Source organism: Phoenix dactylifera, chromosome 11 (genome assembly GCF_051530095.1).
Source record: "Phoenix dactylifera cultivar Ajwa chromosome 11, Ajwa_hap1_PhDact_Kaust_v1.1, whole genome shotgun sequence".
In the NCBI taxonomy this organism is placed as follows: Eukaryota; Viridiplantae; Streptophyta; class Magnoliopsida; order Arecales; family Arecaceae; genus Phoenix; species Phoenix dactylifera.
In genome coordinates, this window is record NC_143200.1 from 16,468,498 (window position 1) to 16,488,654 (window position 20,157).

General features: G+C 48.7%; 1 protein-coding gene across 4 annotated transcripts; it reads right to left on the reverse strand.

Moving 5' to 3' along the window:
• Positions 1 to 850: 850 nt before the first annotated feature.
• On the reverse strand, positions 851 to 19,210 carry LOC103707764 (uncharacterized). 4 transcript variants are annotated; one of them, XR_015971203.1, is made up of 3 exons: positions 18,706 to 19,209; positions 17,745 to 17,876; positions 851 to 1,281 (listed from the first exon to the last, which is right to left on the reverse strand). XR_015971203.1 is itself a non-coding variant. In XM_088706936.1 (3 exons), the coding sequence occupies exons 1-2, from the start codon at positions 19,148 to 19,150 to the stop codon at positions 17,815 to 17,817; spliced, it is 507 nt and encodes a 168-aa protein (XP_088563062.1). In that variant the 5' UTR covers positions 19,151 to 19,209; the 3' UTR covers positions 851 to 1,281; positions 17,768 to 17,814. The 4 variants fall into 4 exon arrangements, 3 of the variants coding, with proteins under 3 accessions (XP_088563062.1, XP_008790607.1, XP_088563063.1); XM_088706936.1 differs by having other exon boundaries at positions 17,768 to 17,876; XM_008792385.5 differs by lacking the exon at positions 851 to 1,281 and having other exon boundaries at positions 17,252 to 17,876; positions 18,706 to 19,210.
• Between the last annotated feature and the right edge of the window lie 947 nt (positions 19,211 to 20,157).

A 20,157-nucleotide genomic window follows, 5' to 3' on the forward strand; every position in this document is an offset into this window, starting at 1 on the left:
AATGTAAATGGATTTTGGGATATTATCGGTTATTGGAAGATTAATATAATGATTATTCATCTGACATACATATCCTGTTCAAGTTGTGTTTGCATATTTAATTTCTTTTCAATCAACAATCGATATTTTGTTATTACCAGTCGAGCAATCAACGATTGAAAGTTTTACAGGTTCTTTGATTTGCCTCGGCAAACAGGATGTAAATTCGTTGCATGATCAGCGAGGATGGATACATCGCTAGTCTTAATTGTTTCTTAAGATTTTCACTGACTTGATCTATGCTCTAATTCCATTGTTTCGTAATCATAACATGATTTATACTTTGCAGGCTTTAAAGTTACAAATACAATGGATTAAAAGATTCTACTACAATAATTGAAATATTAAAGTAATAAGATTTTGACCCATGGGTGACTGAATCTAAGTGATCTTTTGTTGAGTGTCGCTGTAATAGAGATCCTCTATCCCTTGGGTTTAACGAAATAACTAGTAATGTGGTTACAGGGAGGGAGCTAGATGTTTCAAATACCAGCATCGGGCACATGTTATGCAGCGGAATGTGATGAAGGGTTTTGTTTGTTTTCCTTTTGATAGATGTGGGACTCGAAGGAGTGAATATATTTTTATTCTTTCAACATCTCTTGGATGAGCACTGGCTGGATTATTTTTTCGCATTTTAGGACTCTTTAGCACTAATTATTGTTTTTTTTTATGTTCCATCATGTAGGACTATGGACGTACTGTGAAAAGCCATGCGGGTATGTATTTAGTCCAACATCGGTTATTCACTCGGTAGATTTTGAATACTCATACAGAATTAAGGAACACAAATAATACCTTCCGATTAATCTTTTTGAGTGAGATTCTATATTGTTATAAATAGTATCAGAACGGACCCAATCCATAACTATGTAGATTAAGAGACACTGCAGCACGAATCAATTAGGGCCGATCGTAGTGTTTAAAATTAAATTTAAATAGATTTGAACCCTTAGCTTGACAAAGACATCAGAATTTAAACGAGGAGAGTATGTGATAACCCATCTAGGTAGATATACTTATACAGAATCAAGAAATCAAAATAATACCTTCTGGCTGGTCTTTTTGGGTGAAGTCCTAGATTGTTATAGATTAATATGACATGCACATGATTTGTTTTGGGAAAGAATTTGTTTGGAGTAAACAATAGAGCACTCTTTTTTCGCTTGGTTCTAGAGGGTGCAGATGAAGGCCGCATGAATTGGCTTGACGATCCCCGCCGATCTCCCTCCCTACGGGATCCTGCAGGATTTTGCCAAATAAGCCCTTATGGTTGCACTAATGGCAAATTCCAGGGTTCAAACCTAATACAAAAAAATAAACCTGATACCAAAAATAAACATCATGCTACTATCACGAGTAGAGGAAAAGGTTCAATCCCTTTCTCCCTCATGACAAGCTTCATTTTATTGCAGAGAGAGGTCTGGGGCACTCAAAAGTTGATTGGTTTATCAGATTTGGTGGCTAAGAAGTAATGAACAGTACCCTACCGTGTAGAGAACTAGTTCTCAGGTATGGAGAACTTTGTATGCCCTCATAACTCTAAATAACCAGGCCTGGTTGTTCTCACTCTGATAGGAATCCTGAAGGTTAGAAATGTTTCAGAACTTTATGGTCTTATGGAGTTTTACTGAAATGAACAACAATAAGATGAAAAGGATAGAGGCAGACAAATCTTTTAGCATATGGTCTATAATTCCACAGCTTTCTTGTTTTTTCAAAATCTTGGTAGAGATTGACTGAGATACTGACTGCATCTCATCAGTCGACATCTAAAAGATTCTGGCATGCAAGTTTTGCATCAATTGTCATCTTGCCTGGATATAGAACTGACAATGGACCCTATTTTCGCCCAATTTATTGGAATTGAGCACAACACAATTTCACCTAAATACATAGCAAGATGACTCTGAAGGCTTCGAGCTATCTCGCATCCTATAACAAAGACAAAGAACCCAACAGAATGTATGGTTCATTACCAAATGAAAATTACCCTTCTGCACAGGAGATTGGTCAGTTCATCAATAAAGTTTGAGAGTTTGCCAGAAACTATTCATAAGAAATATTTCTACATTTCACTTGGGTTGTATTAGCAGGCATTTACTTGGTTTTCATTCTCCAGTCTGAACTGTTTATCTGCATCTCTGTGGAAGTACACTGGATCATTCACAAAGTAAAGCCGAACCATTTTCGCCATTTACCCTTTGCATCAGCAACTGTAGAAGATGCACCAGATCCTAGAAAAGCTAAACAGCTCATGACTCCATTTGGAAGGTTATCAGCTTCCTTCAAAGGAGATGCTTTCCTAAGTGGGAGGAAAAAAATACTTGACTTTATCTTTTATTTTTGGAAGTTTTCCTTTTTTTGACAAAATGGAAAATAAAATGTGTATGGAAGAACCCCTTTAAGTCCATTGCTTATGGTTCAGATAAGATTGGACTTATCCTTTTATTTTACAATTTTTTCAATGCACAACATGAAAAACAATTTTGCATTATCTTCTGTGTTGTTTGAGAAGAAGAGGAAGAAGAAAAAACTAGATAGCATTGTCACTTTCAAGAGAAGAAGAATCCATGCTCTCACAAGTTGGAGGTACAATAAAGCAACAAATTAATAGTCAATTCATCTACAAGAAACATGAGGATTTTGATTTAAACATCTATGAAAAGGTTACCTGAAGTGGGAGTTCCACTAGGAACTACCTTCCAAAACTAAACCTTGGATCTCGGGTAGAAATAGAAGGTGAAAACATACATTCCACAGAATCAAACAGTGGAAAGCATGAGGAGTTTGACTAAAACAAATCAAACATCTAGGGGAAGGTTATCTGTGGTGAAAGTTCCGCTAGGAACCACCTTCCAAAACTAAAGCTTGGATCTAAAGTAGACAGATCCAAGAGTGGAAGACCCATTAGACAGATCTCTGCTTTCTGCTGTCTTGGCTTATTTCTTCAAAAAGTTGACTATTGCCTCATCACTTTCCTCAATGAGGCTTTTTCTGAAATTTACCGTTTTCCTCACACAACCACCCAAGGGTAAAGGGTAGAAATTAATGCCAAAATATACAGGAAATAAGAATACAAAAGGGTCACCTTTGCACCAAGAATCCACTCAGAAGTCCATTATATTACCATAGCAGTTTTAAACAACATCCTCGCCCTACCATCTGTGTCTTACATGCATGTAATCTCAGCACATCCCATTCACTGATAGTCGTGACCTAGGCATTTAACTTGTTCCTTTCTTCCTCAACTAAAACTTTCTTGGTTACTGAATTTCAAAAATACTCCATAAACTTAGCCTTCACAACTATTTCCCTAAACAGGGATAATTTCAAAACTTGAATTCACAAGTACCTCAGTGACCTTACTCTTAGGCCAAATTACTCACTCCCAGTCCACCAGGTGAGTGGATACTTTTTCCATGTTAGCACCCATACCACTCTTCAGCAAAAAAGAAATCCACTAAATAATTGCATGCTTTGCCTTGTCTATGACAAGGCTCATCTATAGTGATTGGTTATTGCTTTACCTGCTTTGCACGCGAGAACAAATGCACATACACAAGGATGCACATATGCCCGCACCCACCTACTTATCTGCATGTACACAAACACATAAGAAAAAAGAAAACAAGAAAAGGCAAAAAAGAAGAAAATTACTTCCACCCAGGAAATCACTATTTCCCTTTCCAGCTGGATTACGAAACTTCATCTTATCGATCATCACTATAAGGCCCAAATACTAGATACCAGAGAACCAATCTCGTACCTAAAAAGACTGTCATAGACAAGACTATAACCTACCATGCGATATTTATTTGAAGCACTCTTCTTAACATTCACCCTTTATGCCATTCAGCGACTCAATGCATGTAAAAGCGAGCTAAAAGAGATCAAAGACTTAACAAGTAGATGGATGCAAGTCAAGCTACATGATTGATATCAAAAAGAATATTGTGTAATTGTTATTTGTCCTATTAACTATCTTATATACACAGTGCAATATTAGGTTTATAAGTGTTGCTGGAAATTGGACCCGGGAGCGGCCGTCGGCTGACAGGGTGGAGCTCCGGCGAGAACTGGCAGGCAGCGTCCTCCGTGGGGCCTGCAAAAAGCCGGTGGCCGGGGTTTCCGGCGCTGGCCCTCCAATGCCTAAGTCAGAGGGGGCAAATGTATAAGAGGAGATATATGTCCAAAGTTTCAGCGTCCAGCCCCCTCTAAGGTGGGAGGGTTCCCTTTTTATAGAAGGGTACTGGATTACCTGTGATATGACGGGACGGAGTTACCGTATGATTGAGCATGTCGTATGAATTAATGCACGATCGTGTGAATTAATGCCTTGCCGTAGGAGATCAGGCCGGGGCCAAGGAGTTGTCATGGCTGACCAGACGCAGCCGAGCAGATTTGCCGTGGAGGGCTTGAGATCCGTAGATAGCAGGAGCCATGCATTTTAATTGTCGAGTAAGCCGGAGGTCTGCAAAGACCATACGCATTAATTATTGAGTAAGCCGGAGGTCTGCAGAGACCATGCGCATTAATTGTTGAGTAAGCCGGAGGTCTGCAGAGACCATGCGCATTAATTGTTAGCGGCGGTGGCAGGGGATGGTCTCTGGTCGAGCTGCAGAAGGATGTGACCGCGGTGGGTGGATGGTGAGGTCAGGCTTCCGAGGTCGAGAGCTTCCAGGTCAGGTGCCCGGTCGGGCGCCAGGTCGGGCGTTTTGAGGTCGAGCGTCTGAGGTCGGGCGTCCGAGGTAGGGCGCTTCCGAGGTCGGGTGCTTCTGATCACGTGCTGGCGATGTGCTCACGTGCTTTGGGGGGACTTGTATTTTCCCCAACACTACCCCCGACTTCCGAGTTCGAGCTGCTCGCGAGCTCGGACGTGGGAAGTAGTTGCTTTTATTGCAGTGGTGGGGACCAGGGAGACTTAAATTATGCCGGCACTCCGCGTGCTTCGGGGCGCTTTTAATGAGAGGAGAGGGGGTGACGCCCTTTCGTCCTTCGAGGTCGCCTCGTGTAGTGGGCTCATGATGGGGCTTCGAGATCTGACGGGACACCGCCTCAATTCCGTATTCGAGGCACCAGCCCGGAATGGATGCGCTACTTCGGCTTTCGGGGCCGATACGTGGCGCAATCTGGATGGAAGGCGGGATCCAGCCCTGCCGATCTGGGCCGTCGGGGGGTCTATATAAACTCCTCAATCTGGCCCTAAAAAGGTCTCGCTTGGCTGCTTCTCTCTCTTCCGCCGCTTCTATTCTCCTGTTCTCCTTTCTCAGTCGTAACAAAGTCTCCCCGGCGGTGCCCCAGGGCGATTCCCGACGATCCCCCTCGTAGGTCACCTCCCCACATTAGCTAGGGGGTTCTCTTTCTTCTTCTTTGTTTTTTCTTCGTCTTTTGCTTTCCTTTTTCTCTTCTTTTTCTTCCTTCTAAAATGGGTTCCGGTCCGAATGAGGTCGGATCCAGTCTGTCGGGGGAGAAATTGGAGCTGGTCCGTACCCGGTTCTTTTTTCCGCCCCGGGTTTCATCTCGAACCTGCGGGGCCGAAGGACAGGGTGACGCGACCACCTCCAGGTCGGATCGGAGTGCATGTCGAGACACTCTAGGCCGGCCTACGGTTCCCCCTCCACGAGTTCGTAAACGATTTGCTGGTGGAGTACCAACTCGTCCCAGCACAGCTCGCTCCGAACTCGTGGAGGACCATTATCGGGTTTTTGTCCCTTTGCCTTGCGCATGGGATCCCGACTTTAGTGAGCGTCTTCCGTCGGTATTTCTTGTTGAAGACGAACCCGGCGGGAGGAGAGTGGCTATATTTCGCCTTTCGGAGCAGTATGTCACTTTTCCGAGGTGCCCCTTCCTCTATCCATGAGTGGAAGGAAAAATTTTTCTTTCTTTTGTCCGAGGTATCGTGGGGCTTCGACCCGAGGTGGGGGCATCCCTGGCTGAAGGCCCTCAATAGGCTCTCCGAGCTGACGGCAGACGAGCAGAGGGTTCTCGACGCTCTACGGGGTCTCGGGAAGGACATCAGCCTGACCGACCTCCTAAAAGAGGAGGCCTTGATGAACGTCAGCCTGAGCTCGGCGCGCCCCGAGGGTAAGAACGGTCGTATTGCTTTATTTTCCGTCTTATTTGTTTCTTTCTTCCTTTTAGAGTTTTTCTTCTTTTGTTTGTTTCAGATATTCCCCACATGCCGACCAGCAACACATCTCTCTTCTCCCGGTTGAAGAGGAGGGCGGCCGAGGCCGGCGGGGCTTTTCCCGAGCCCCGAAAGAGGGCCAGGCCGGCTGCTACATCCGCCCCTGCCGAGGTGAGGGGCTCTGGGGCCGAAGCGTCGGGGTCTGCCCAGGAGAGGGCCCCAGTTCGAGCTCCGAGGGGGCGTCGGACTCGGCGCCTTCAACATGTCCCGCCCCCATCTCTCAACGAGTGGCCGGCCAATTGTCCGTCTGCGGCGCTCGGGGCCCGAGCCAAGCAGGGGCCCCGGGGTCCCGAGCGCGTCCCGCCCTGTCGTCACGAGCTCGGGCGGGCCGAGTTCTTCGGGGGCCGGAGGACGCTCTGGGAGGGAGTCGGCCGACCCAGAGTCTCCAATCCGCGAGGGCAGCTCGGCCTTCCGGGATGGCGATGTCGCGCGCGCAGTGTTCCGCCGCGCGATGCTCCCGGCCGACCGGGCCGAGTTCAGAGCCCTTGGGCTCGAGGAAGTTGTCGACCAGAAGTACCGCAACGCTGTTCTGGTAAGCTGCCTTCTTATTTTGTCTTTAGTCATCGGTATTCTCTTCATTTTTATTTATCGTTGTTTTTCTTGCAGCATATTCACGAAATCGACACTCTGGTATTCATTGCCTCGGAATGCCAGAATGAGTCTCGGCAATTCCACAGGCAACTAGAGTCGGCCGAAAAGAGGCTCGCTGAGTCGGAGGCCGCGTTGGCGGAAGCCATCGCACGGAGGGAGGCCACCGAGGCCGGGCGGCGAAAGAGCGTCGACGAGCTCGAAGAGGAGAGGGCCGCGCATGCTTTGGCGAGATCAGAGCTGCGCGCCCCCGAGGCACGCCTTGCTGAGGCTCGTTCTGAAGCCGCCGGCCACAAGTACGAGGGCGGAGTTCTCCGCCTGAAGGTCGAGCAGCTCGAGGCCCGAGAGAAGAGGGCACTCGAGCAAGCCGAAAATGTCGTGGAGTTCTTCAAGAAGTCGGAAGAGTTTCGCGACATGTTGGAGGAGACCGTGGACGGGTTCCTCCGGGGCTTTGAAAATTTTCAGAGGCAGATGGCGCGATACTGCCCCCAGCTCGACCTTTCGAGGATCCGGCCAAGATCGGGGTTCGGCAAGGAGAGCGAGTTCGACCTGCCCTCGGCGCTTGAGGACGAGGGAGAGGCTGCCGAGACCGAGGTCGAGGGAGAAGTCGCCGAGACCGAGGCCGCCGAGGGAGAGGTCGCCGGGACCGAGGCCGCCAAGGCCGAGCGATCGGCTCAGGCAGCTCCCGCTAGGGAGGTTACTGGGGGAGTTCCCGAGACTATTGGCGGTGTTTCATCTGAACCCGCCGCGGAGGGTCCCGAGCCGATTCCTGCCGAAGACCCCCAAGTAATCATCGTGGACGATCCCGGTACCGATGAAGCCGCAGCCTCCTAAGACTTGTTATCTTTTTTTGTCTTTTCCTTTTGTTCTTCTTTTGTTGTAAGCGAGATCGGCCTCCAAACTTGTTGTATGGCCGATCCTTAATTTTGTACTTCAGCCTTCGGGCTTTTATTAATGAAAGAACTTCCTTTGTAAATTCATGTTTACCTTTCTCTTCTTTCCGGCGAATTCCTCTAAGTGTTCGAGCTCGGCTAAGCTCATAGACTTAGGTTCGAATCACGTTTGCTAAGTTATTAAGCTTAGGTCCGATAAGGATGGCATTCAGGCGCCGGGCTTAGACCTTAGGAAAATTCACGAAGTCTTTGAGCTCGGCCAGGTTCGTAGACTTAAGTTCCGCAGACTTGAGTTCCAACCACGTTCGCTAAGTCAAATTCTCTTCAACGAATTTCTCTAAGTCTTTGGACTCGGCTAAATTCGTAGACTTGAATTCCGTAAATTTAGGTTTCGACCGCGTTCGCTAGAGAAGGCTCCAAGCTCAGACTTTAGGAAAATTCACCAAGTCTTCGAGCTTGGATTCGAATCTCGCCAGGCCCTTGAGCCTGGCTCCCAAATTTCTAAGGCACTGAGCTCAAGCTTCGGACCCCGAAGGGGTTTCGTTTGGCCTTTAGATTTATCTTCCAGAATATTTGGCCAAGTTTTCGAGCTCGGCTTTCCGGATGTAGGCTTACAAAAAGTTTTGGGGTCGGTCTCCGAGGAGATTGCGGACCAAAATCGAGTTGCCGCTGGGGCCTTCGCGGCTGTTGGCCTCGGGCTTGGTCGAGGTACCAACAAGTAAAATCAAAACCTTTGGTGAGTGCCTCGGCACTTCCGAGCTCGACCAGAGTGCCAAGGGTCAAGGTCATCGCTGCAGACTGGCGTCGACTTTTCGATGTTTGGGCTTGGCCGAGCCCTTATTCGGAGGGGTCTGTTTGGGCTGAAATGGAGATCACAAATAGGGAGAGCGTGCACGGGGTCGATGGGACCCTGGCCTATGGTTGACTCAGAAGAGCATCCCGACCTTGGTCGGGGGAAGTCCCAAGCTTGATCGGGATCTTGTCAGCGATATAAGTAAATAGATGTAATGGAGCAGGTGCTAAGCGGGATGTACCTCTTGCACCATTGGGGTCGGGCGCCCCATGTTGAAGCAAGCCACTTCGTTCCTCGGCTAGCTTTCGGAGGCGTTCTTTGGCCTGGGATCCACTTCAGGGACACCGGCACATTGGGAGATGTTGCTATCGTCGGGGTTTGCGTAGGTGTTGTTCCGTTGTCATCGTCAAGTGCCACGGAGGGTCGCGAAGGTACTATCCCATCTTTCCGAGGTCGAGGAAGCTTGGACTCGCTGTCCACTTATCGGGGCATCTCGACCTTAGTCGAGGAGGTGCTACAGGGGGCCGCGAAGGTACTATCCCGTTGTTGATCTCGAGCGTCATGGAGGGCCGCGAAGGTACTACCCTATTTTTCCGAGGTCGAGGGAGCATGGGCTCACTGTCGACTTGTCGGGGCATCTCGACCTTGGTCGAGGAGGCGCTACGGGGGGCCGCGAAGGTACTACCCCGTTGTTGATATCGAGCGCCACGAAGGGCCGCGAAGGTACTACCCCATCTTTCCGAGGTCGAGGGAGCCTGGGCTCGCTGTCGACTTATCGGGGCATCTCGACCTTAGTCGAGGAGGCACTACGGGGGCCGCGAAGGTACTACCCAATTGTTGATGTCGAGCGCCACGGAGGACCGCGAAGGTACTACCCCGTCTTCCTGAGGTCGAGGGAGCCTGGGCTCGCTGTCGACTTATCGGGGCATCTCGACCTTAGTCGAAGAGGCGCTACGGGAGGCCGCGAAGGTACTACCCCGTTGTTGATGTCGAGCGCCATGGAGGGCCGCGAAGGTACTACCCCATCTTTCCGAGGTCGAGGGAGCCTGGGCTCGCTGTCGACTTATCGGGGCATCCCGAACTTGGCTGGGATTTTTGAGGGAGATCGAGACCGAGCTCGATGTCGTCGCAGTGAGGTGTCCTAGGCTTGGCTAGGGCATCCGAACTTGGTCGGGCATCCGAGCTTGGTCGGGTTTTCTGAGGATCACAAAGGTCCCGATGTCAAGAGGAGCACGAAATAGTTAAGAAAAAGTTGTAAATGAATTAGCATGAAGAGAGGGCGAGAATCATGTTCCCAATTGCCGAGGACCCCTTAGGGATTTACTGATAGTACATCCGGAGATTTTCGGAGTTCCAGCTCCGTGGGATGAGGGTCCTTTCGAGAGACTCCAGCTTGTATACTCCGGGCCGCTGGACTCGCGCGACCCGATAGGGTCCTTCCCAATTAGGGGCTAGCTTCCCCTGCTCGGTTGGCTGGGAAGCTTCCGCTCTCCTGAGGACGAGATCACCTGCCTTGAAAAGTTTGGCTTTTACTCTGGAGTTGTAGTATTGTGCCGTTTTTTGTTGATATCTCACCATGCGGACTCGGACGGCTTCCCTTGTCTCCTCGAGGAGGTCCAGGTTGCCCCTGAGTTGGGAGGAGTTGGAGGCCGCATCATAATGTTCCACTCTTGGAGAGGGGCGTCCGACTTCCAGGGGGATAACAGCTTCTGTTCCATACGCCAGATTGAAGGGGGTCTCACCGATAGGAAGTCGGAATGTGGTTCTGTAAGCCTAGAGGACATTGTAGAGGTCTTCGACCCATTGCCCCTTGGATTGGTCGAGCCTGGCCTTAAGTCCCTGGAGGATGGTGCGATTCGTCACCTCGGTTTCTCCATTTGTCTGTGGATGTGCGACCGAGGTGAAACGGTGATCGATGCCGAGCTCGGAGCAGAATTTTCTAAAACGGACGTTATCGAACTGACGGTCGTTGTCAGATATGAGGATGCGAGGGAGTCCAAATCTGCAGATTATTGACTTCCAAACAAAATCTTGCATCTTCTGCTCGGTGATCCGGGCCACTGGTTCAGTTTCGACCCACTTGGTGAAGTAGTCGATCGGATGTGTGACGTTTGGAGTTGTCGTTCGTGGAGACAACTAGAAATTTTCTCTGCCCGGTTGCCTGAAAAAATGGCCCTAGGATGTCGATTCCCCACTGGGCGAATGGCCAGGGGGCACTGATCGAGGTCAGCGGGGCCGAAGGTCGGCACTGGATGTTGGCGTTCCGTTGGCATCGATCGCACCTTCGGACGAAGTCCGTTGCATCTTTCTGAAGTGTGGGCCAATAGTATCTCTGGCGCAGGATTTTATGGGCCAGTGCTCGGCCTCCCAAATGGTTTCCGCTTATTCCTTCATGGACCTCTCGCATGGCATAGTCCGCCTCTGACGGACGAAGGCATCTGAGGAGAGAAGAGGTGAAGGATTTTCGGTAGAGCTTGCCTTCATATAATATGTATCGGGAGGCTAGACGTCTGATTCGGCGAGCTTCGGGCTCATTACTGGGGAGGGCTTTATTTTGTAGATAGCTGATGAGCTCGTCCATCCAGCTCGGCTCGGCATCGATGCAGAGGGTCGGCTCAGGCTCTTCCATGCTGGGCATTTGGAGATATTCGAGCATTGTTGCCTTAGGAAGCTCGCTCATGCGAGAGATCGCCAGCTTCGACAGTTCGTCTGCTCTCAGGTTCTCTGTCCTAGGAATATGCTGGATGTTGAAGGAACTCATAGTAGAGGTGAGGTCCCGCACCTTCTGGAGATATTTCTGCATTGACGGTTCTCTGGCTTCGAAGTCTCCCAAGATTTGGCTCACGACCAATTGGAAGTCACTAAAGACCTTTAGGTCCTCTACTTTCAGCTCCTATGCCAATTTGAGCCCGGCGACGAGCGCCTCGTATTCTGCCACATTGTTCGAGGCGGAAAATTCGAGGCGTAAAGCCTGCTCTGCGACCACCCCATCCGGGCTGGTGAGAATGAGGCCTGCTTCGCTACCCCCCGAGGTCGAGGAGCCATCCACATGTAGAGTCCATGGTTGCCTCGGGATTTCCATCGCTGGCGCGGGTGCGAGCTCAGAATTATCCGGCAAGGTGCACTCCACAATGAAGTCAGCAAGCGCCTGGGCTTTGATCGCCGGCCTTGAACGGTATTCAAGGTCGAACTCCCCGAGCTCGACTCCCATTTCGCGATCCGACTGCTGCAGGATTTGCTTCATAGGCTGGTCGATCAGTATGGCCACAGTGTGGGCCTGGAAGTAAGGTCGGAGCCTCCGAGCCGAGGTGACCAGGGCAAAAATTGTTTTCTCCAGTTTGGAATATCTTGTCTCAGCATCCCTCAGGACCCGGCTGGCGTAGTATACTGGTCTTTGGAGCTTATTCTCTTCTCGGACCAGGACCGAGCTTACCGCAATCGGGGAGACGACCAGGTACAAATAGAGGAGCTCACCCTGCTGGGGTTTGGTAAGTAGCGGCGGAGAAGCAAGAAGGTGCCTAAGCTCCTCAAAAGCTTGCTGGCATTCCTCCGACCATGAAAAGTCTTTCGATCGCTTGAGGATTTTGAAGAATGGGAGGCACCGCTCGGCGACCTGGAGACAAATCTTTCCAGAGCTGCGACCCGACCTGTGAGCCGCTGTACCTTCTTGACCGTCTTCGGCAGCACCATCTCTTGCAGTGCTCGGATCTTCTCGGAATTTGCTTCGATTCCACGCTGGGTGACTACGAAGCCAAGGAATTTTTCCGAGGTGACTCCGAATGCACATTTAGCAGGGTTGAGCTTCATTCGATATTTTCTGAGGGTGGAGAAAGTCTCATCGAGGTCAGCCACATGGTCCTCGGCCATTCGGCTTTTTACCAGCATGTCGTCCACATAAACCTTCATGTTTCGGCCTATTTGATTTTTGAAGATTTGGCTAACCAGTCTTTGATATGTTGCTCCGACATTCTTCAACCCGAGCGGCATTACTTTATAGCAATAGAGGCCCTTGTCGGTGATGAAAGCCGCTTCTCCTCGTCTTCTAGCGCTATTCGGATTTGATTATACCCCGAGAAGGCGTCCATAAAGGTCAGCAACTGGTGTCCGAGGTGGAGTCGACAAGCTGGTCGATGCTGGAAAGTGGAAAGTTGTCCTTTAGGCAGGCTTTGTTCAAGTCGGTGTAGTCCACGCACATGCGCCACTTTCCGTTGGATTTCTTCACAAGGACCACGTTGGCGAGCCAGTCTGGATAGGAGACCTCCCAGATGAAGCCGGCCTCGAGGAGTTTGTCCACTTCCTCGGCCGCTGCTCGTTGTCGTTCCGGGGCGGAGCCCCGTTTCTTCTGTCGCACGGGCCTACAGGTTGGCTTCACCTGGAGTCGGTGAACCATGAACTCAGGGTCGATTCCCGGCATGTCGGCGGGCGACCAGGCGAAGACGTCCATGTTGGACCGAAAGAACTCGATCAGGCGGTCCCTTTCAAGGGAGCTCAGGCCGGAGCCGATCTGCACGGTTAGCTCTGGACAGTCCTCTTGTAAAGGAATTTGGGTAAAAAGCTCACCGGGCTCTACTCGTTCTTTCCAGGGGTTGTCCCGCACCTCCAAGGTTTCGATGGGCAGCGCCTGGTCTGATACTTGAATTGACGCCCCGGCTGTTTGCTCCTCTTGGCTTGGTGCTTTAGCCGGTTGCTTTGCTTTGTGGGTCGCCATGTAGCATCGCTTAGCTATTGACCGGTCCCCCCGAACTTCGCCTATTCCTCGGTTGATGGGGAACCGCACGAGCAGGTGGTAAGTCGAGACCACAGCTCGGAGGGCGTTAAGTCCTGGTCGCCCAAGAATGGCATTATAGGCCGAAGGTAAGTGGACCACAAGAAAGTCCGTCCTCACCGTACTTTCTCAGAGGGCGAGCCCAACTGTGACGAGAAAACTGACCTCGCCCTCAACCGGGACCGAGTCCCCGGTAAATCCGACCAGTGAAGCGTTCATTCTCCGAAGCTGGCTTTCTGTTAACCCCATTTTTTGGTAGGCGTGGTAGTACAAAACATTTGCCGAACTTCCATTATCAACTAAGACACGCTTTACATCAAACTTATTTACAATTATGGAGATGACCACAGAGTCATCATGAGGAGTCTCAACTCCTTCCATGTCCTCGTCCGAGAATGAGATAGTTTTGGAGGTGCGCGGGCGCTTCGGAGGGGTTCTTTCCTCGGTTGGCTCTTCAGCCGAGCTTCCTCCTCCAATGGCATTGATGGTGCCGGCGATAGGCCTGTTGTCATTTGGATTTTTGGACGGCGCGGCATTTTCCACTGGCCTCCTTTCCTCGCGCTGGTTCCACACGAACCGGTTGAGCACCCCGCGATGGATAAGCGCCTCGATCTCATCTCGAAGCTGGAAACAATCCTCCGTGTCGTGGTCATGGTCCCGGTGGAAGCGGCAGTACTTTCTAGGGTTGCGCGGGACTCCCACATCCCGCATCGAGGGCGGGGGTCGGAAGAAATCCCGACCTTCTATCTCCATTAGGATCTCGGCCCAGGTTGCGTTGATGGGAGTGTAGTTCCGTACCTCCCCGAGTGCATCCGAGGCCGTGGCGGAGATCTCGGTCGAGGCGGGGACCTTGGTCGAAGTCGTCCCTACTGTCGAGGCGGGCTCCTCAGCCGAGGCAGGTTCCTATCTCGGCGGGAAGATCGGCTTCTCGGGCGGCCGCGCTCCTCGCGGCACTTCCTTTGCTTCTTTGAGGCCGGTTCAGTCGCGCCCCGCCTGGAGGCGATAGCCTCCTCAGCCTTCGCATACTTCCGAGCTTAGACCAGCATTTCGGTAAAGTCGGCGGAGAAGCTCTTCTCGATGGAGAAGAGGAATCTATAGGAGCGAGCCCCAATCTTTCGTGCCGACATGGCTATTGACTGGTCGAACTCGCGGACCTCCCAGGTTGCAGCGGTAAAGCGGTCGAGGTATTCTCTGAGGGATTCCCCTTCCTTCTGCTTGACGTCCAGGAGAAAATCCGATGTTCGCTGCTGGCGACGACTGGCAGCGAAGTTGGTGGCGAACTGCCTGCCGAGCTACTCGAAAGAGAACACCGAACTCGGCTTCAATCCAGAGAACCAAAGCCGAGTGGTTCCCCGAAGGGTAGCTGGGAAGGCCTTGCAGAGCACAGCTTCCGAGGATCCTTGCAACGCCATAAGGGCTCGGTAACTTTCCAAATGATCGAGGAGGTTGGTAGTTCTATTGTAGGGCTCCACTTGGGGCATTTTGAACCTTAGTGGGACCGGCTCGTCCTTGATCTGGCAAAAAAAGGGGGACTTGGTGGTAAACTCAAAGTCACCCTCGCGCCTTGCCTTTCTACTATGAAGTGCTTCAATCTGGTGCTCCAGATTCTCGACCTTCCTGTCGAGCTTTCCAGCCTGGGGGATTGTCACAGTAGTCTGCTCCGGCTCGCGGCGGTCTGGAGCCGACTCAGCTTCCGAAGGCTGCGACCTTCGGTCTATGCTCCTCCCCGGCATTTCTCTCCGAGGAGACGTCCGGGCTGAGCCTTGGTAACAGCATCATTCTTCATTATTAGCCCTTGAGGAGCCGTGAAGATTTTGGCCCTGGGGCACTGGTCCGTTCGGAGGAAGCACTGGCTGAACCTGGGCCTGCAGAGGCGGCATAGGTGGGGCTCCCTCGCGCTGTAGGCCCTGGACGGCCGCGGCCAAGGCTTGGACCTGCTGCACCAGGATGTTGAACTGTTCCGGCTGGACTTGGGGAACCGGAGCAGCCGGAGACGGCGAGTTCTGGACAGAGTGTCTAGGACTTGGTGGGAGACACCGGGAGGCATTAGAGGCTCCTTTACTTCTCAACTTCATGGCCACAACTCGGGCCCTTCCTCTAGCGCCAACTGTTGCTGGAAATTGGACCCGAGGGCGGCCGTCGGTTGAGAGGTTGGAGCTCCGGCGAGAACTGGCGGGCGGCGATCCGTCGGCGGGCGGCGTCCCCCGTGGGGCCTGCAAAAAGCCGATGGCCGGAATTTCCGACGCCAACCCTCCGATGCCTAAGTCAGAGGGGGCAAATGTATAAGAGGAGATATATGTCCAGAGTTTCAGCGTCCAGCCCCCTCTAAGGTGGGAGGGTTCCCTTTTTATAGAGGGGTACTGGATTATCTGTGATATGACGGGGCGGAGTTACTGTATGATTGAGCATGTCGTATGAATTAATGCACGATCGTGTGAATTAATGCATTGCCTAGGAGATCAGGCCAGGGCCAAGAAGTTGTCATGGCTGACCAGACGCAGCCGAGCAGATTTGCCATGGAGAGCTTGAGATCTGTAGATAGCAGGAGCCATGCGTTTTAATTGTTGAGTAAGCCGGAGGTCTGCAAAGACCATGCGCATTAATTGTTGAGTAAGCCGGAGGTCTGCAGAGACTATGCACATTAATTGTTGAGTAAGCCGGAGGTCTGCAGAGACCATGCGCATTAATTGTTAGCGGCGGTGGCAGGGGATGGTCTCTGGTCGAGCTGCAGAAGGATGTGACCACGGCGGGTGGATGGTGAGGTCGGGCTTCCGAGGTCGAGAGCTTCCAGGTCGGGTGCCCGGTCGGGCATTTTGAGGTCGAGCGTCTGAGGTCGGGCGCCTGGTCGGGCGTCCGAGGTAGGGCGCTTCCGAGGTCGAGTGCTTCTGATCACATGCTGGCGATGTGCTCACGTGCTTTGGGGGGACTTGTATTTCTCCAACAATAAGGTTACAATAAATCTCAAGTTTAATAAATTGTTATTCACCATGAAACATCCTGATTGCTCATCCATAGTACCAAAAGAATGCTAATGAAAACAAAATGAGAATAAGAGGAGACACACATATTTTTTCACTCAAATAATATATACAAAAGTCCCTTTCTTTGCACTAGTCCTGATATTTTCTCCAATTATCAGATATTTTCTCTTTTTAATTTATCTCTTCTTTTTCTTAAAAAAATATCTTCTTGCTCATGGATAGGATAAGGTGATGATGATCATGCTGCTGAGACAGTGACATTAGGATAGGAGAAGAAACTATTCACTAACACAAAAAGGGGCATGACTGTAATGCAGTTCTCCATCTAAGCCACCTATATTGAAAAAGCATTTTCCTACAAATAAACCAAAAGCAATCCCATATAACATTAATGCTAGCATGTTTCAATTCTTGTTTCAAGATACTTGTAAAATCCATCTTTAAGTATCCCCCAGACAACAAATCTTGTGCCTCCTGCACTCTGAGTATCCATTTTTCAGAAGTTAGACTTTTGCAAGCTCATCCATGAAATTGCCTATTTCTTCCATCTAGGTCTTTTTGGTTCTTTTCTTCTTTTCTACCCTTTCTACCTAAAGATGAGATCATGTTGTCACCTCAGCTGTACTGGCTCACATTCCACATAGTCAAATAATCCCAAATAATCAATGAAATTATCCTGTCTCAGTGTTGCTTATAGGCTTCATATAGTTCACCGAATAAGATTTTGAAATGTGTAGCATTTGGGGCGAGCTCAATGCTTTAAAGCACAATTTGCTCAGAAATCTACAACTCATCCATAGTAAGATGCTAGAAAATTGCATGATTGATAAAATGATGGTTTCTTCGATAACATAATTAAGCTGGTTGTAATTAGTCAAAACTTTTCCAATAACATTAATGCAAAGATAGCCCCTTCACACATTAGTAAAAATATTATACTTGATCAAAAGGAAGGAAAGAAATTTAGCGAAGCAGACCAGAAGAATCACTTGCAAGGATGTGCAAGAACACTTTAAAGATTCAAAACTTTCAATGAAATATTTTACCAGGCCATGAGCATCATTCTTATTTTATATTATCAAATCATGACTCATCCAAATAATGACTTGATAAAGGCATACATGAAAGGTCAAGTTACCTGAACAGCAAGAACCATATTTGCCTCCTGCCTAGCATGCAGCATGTAATGTTTGTTATCCTGGACAACTTCCAGTATTTTCTTGATTAAACTAAAAAGACTGCAAGATGACCTAAATCCACCTTTAACCTTGCAGGGATCCTTTTTCTTTAATACAACTACCTGAACACTTCATGCAAGAACTGAACTAATTGGTTATGAACCTACAAAAGTTCATGTCAAGTAATCAAAGTTTTCTGCAGCCTGAAAGTTCTCTTAATGGCTTATCAAACTCAACAAGCAGGTAGGACATCAACCATTTCTCTTCAAAGAACCAAATAAACTGCAGAAAGCTCAATGAAGGATGAAGCAGCATACCATTTTATTTGCTTTTGAAATACCTTTTCAATCAATCTTCTGCTAACGAAATTCAATGGCCAAAAAAATATTAAATCTCCAATATCAGTCTTCCCAGATTCCAGTTAATTATCCAACTTATACCAAACACCGCTGCACAGTAAAAAAAAAAAAATCAACATTTATCAATCCAGGGTCCAGCTTGTCCCAGATTGCAACTAAATGGAAAAAATGCAAAGCAGATTGGACCACAATCAAATCAAAATCACTTAATTAGAACAGGTTATGATAACCCAAAATTCCAGGACTAGTCAAACTAGATATTCAAGAAAAAGTCATAGATTTTCACAAATTTATGCCTATCACACAATTTCCATTTACAAGTTTCATAAACATCTTACAGCAAACAAAAACTGAATAGCATGCTCATAAAACCCACTGATCCTTGTTGGGGAAGATGTAAAGTAATGTTAACACGAGTGCCACAAAACTTATAAGAACTATGCTTAATTCAAACTCAATTTCATACAAAATAACTGACAAATAGTACGCTAGTTTCAGCATTTTTCCCAAATAATTATGCGTGAAGATCTGCTCGGTATCATTTAAACACAGGCAATTCATGGAACCCATCAATCCGAATTACCAACTAACAAATTTTTCCCTCTATTTCCCTTTCACGTCAGCAATCCCTACCAAAACTAACCACAAGATAAAAATATATATAAACAGGAGAAGGAAAAAAATCCATAGTTGCATAAAAACAAGCGAATTTAAAGCACATCGCATAGTTCTCATAGAACAAAAACACGAAAGATGATTAAATTGTAAACAGAAGTAGCATTTGTTGTTATTCTGAATCCAACACAAGTAAAGAACCCAACTTTCCATCACAATCGAGCCCTATCCCTAGGGATCACCAGCCCTCTTCCCCATTACGGGATATCCCAGGGCTTGGGCTCGGGGATGGCGACAACCATACCTTGGAGCTCCGGCGTGAGCACGACCTGGCAGCCGAGCCGCGCATGCTTGTTAAGGACCCGGTTCCTGGAGGTCCTCGTAAGCAGGTACTTCTCATCGTACGAGGGCGGGGGGAGCTTGTCGAGCCACTCCTGCGCGATGTGGACCTCGCACTCGGCGGAGCAGGCGTCGATCTCCTCTAACCGGTGGGAGTCTGGGTCGATGAGTCCGGCGTTCATCAGGGCGCGGAGGAGGGTCTGGCCGGAGAGCCCCACGACCTCGCGCTTCTTGCCGTTGAGATCGATGGCGAAGACCTTGACGATCCGGTCGGCGACCTTCGCGGACGCGGAGGGGGCGGCGCGGGCGATGGAGGAGCACGGCCGTGCGATGGAAGTGGAGAGGAGAGAGATCGAGGGAGGGGATCGCGTTAGGTACAGGGGAATTCGACGGAGAGCGGCGATCGCCATGGCTATGTTTTTGGTTTGGCTCGACCGAGACGGCGGAGGGGAGCAGGGGATTTGGGTTTTGAAGTCGGAAGAAGAGGGGTGGTCCTGTAATAAAAAGAGTGATCGAGGGCATAATTGGTCGTAGCAAGAGAAACGAGTTCCAGCGATTCCTCGCCGTTGTGGTTGATCGACTTACCGCAAATCGGTTTACGGGATCAGCCATATAGGATGACACGTGCTATGCTCGTGATTGGATTAAGTGATATGTGAGTTATGCCCAATAGTTCTTGAGCTACTAGCACATAATCCATGCGATACCTAGGATAGAATATTTCTTAATCCTTCTTCTTGACATACAATATTGCAATTTAATAAATTATAATAAATACAAAATTTCAGTAACAAAATTTATTTTGTATATCAAGTAATGAACTTTAGCGATAAATGTTATAAACAATGACATTCATTGTGAATGGAGAACTATACAAAAGTTAAGCCTCTGTGAAAAAACTCTCATCATTAATATGACGTCGTTTTTACCATCCATGCACAACACACAAGAACCATTTTTTTTCTTATTTTTCTAACTATTCTTGGAACATAATATAATAATATAATAAATTATAATAAATAAAAGGTTTCTATAATCAAATTTTTGTTGTATATGAAGTGATCAACTTTAATAATGGCGAGCAAAAGATTACATCGTTAATAATATTGAAAGAGTGAAATATGAAATAATGGATGCCGGCAAATGTTGCATAGCAACAAAACATAAAGCAATGAGTATTGAAGTAGATAAATCAACATTATAATGGCGCTTCGGCAATGAATCAATAAACTGGCAACAAAATGATAATGATACGTAATAGGAAGTTGACTTATAGATAAGAGATAAAGGAAAAAGTGCTAATGGTGTTAGGGCTGAAAAATAGTTGGATATTATCTGATCATGTCTAATTTCCATATCCGAAGTATCGGATAAAAAAATTTGACATCCGATTGGATCCAAATCTGAAAGCCCTCCA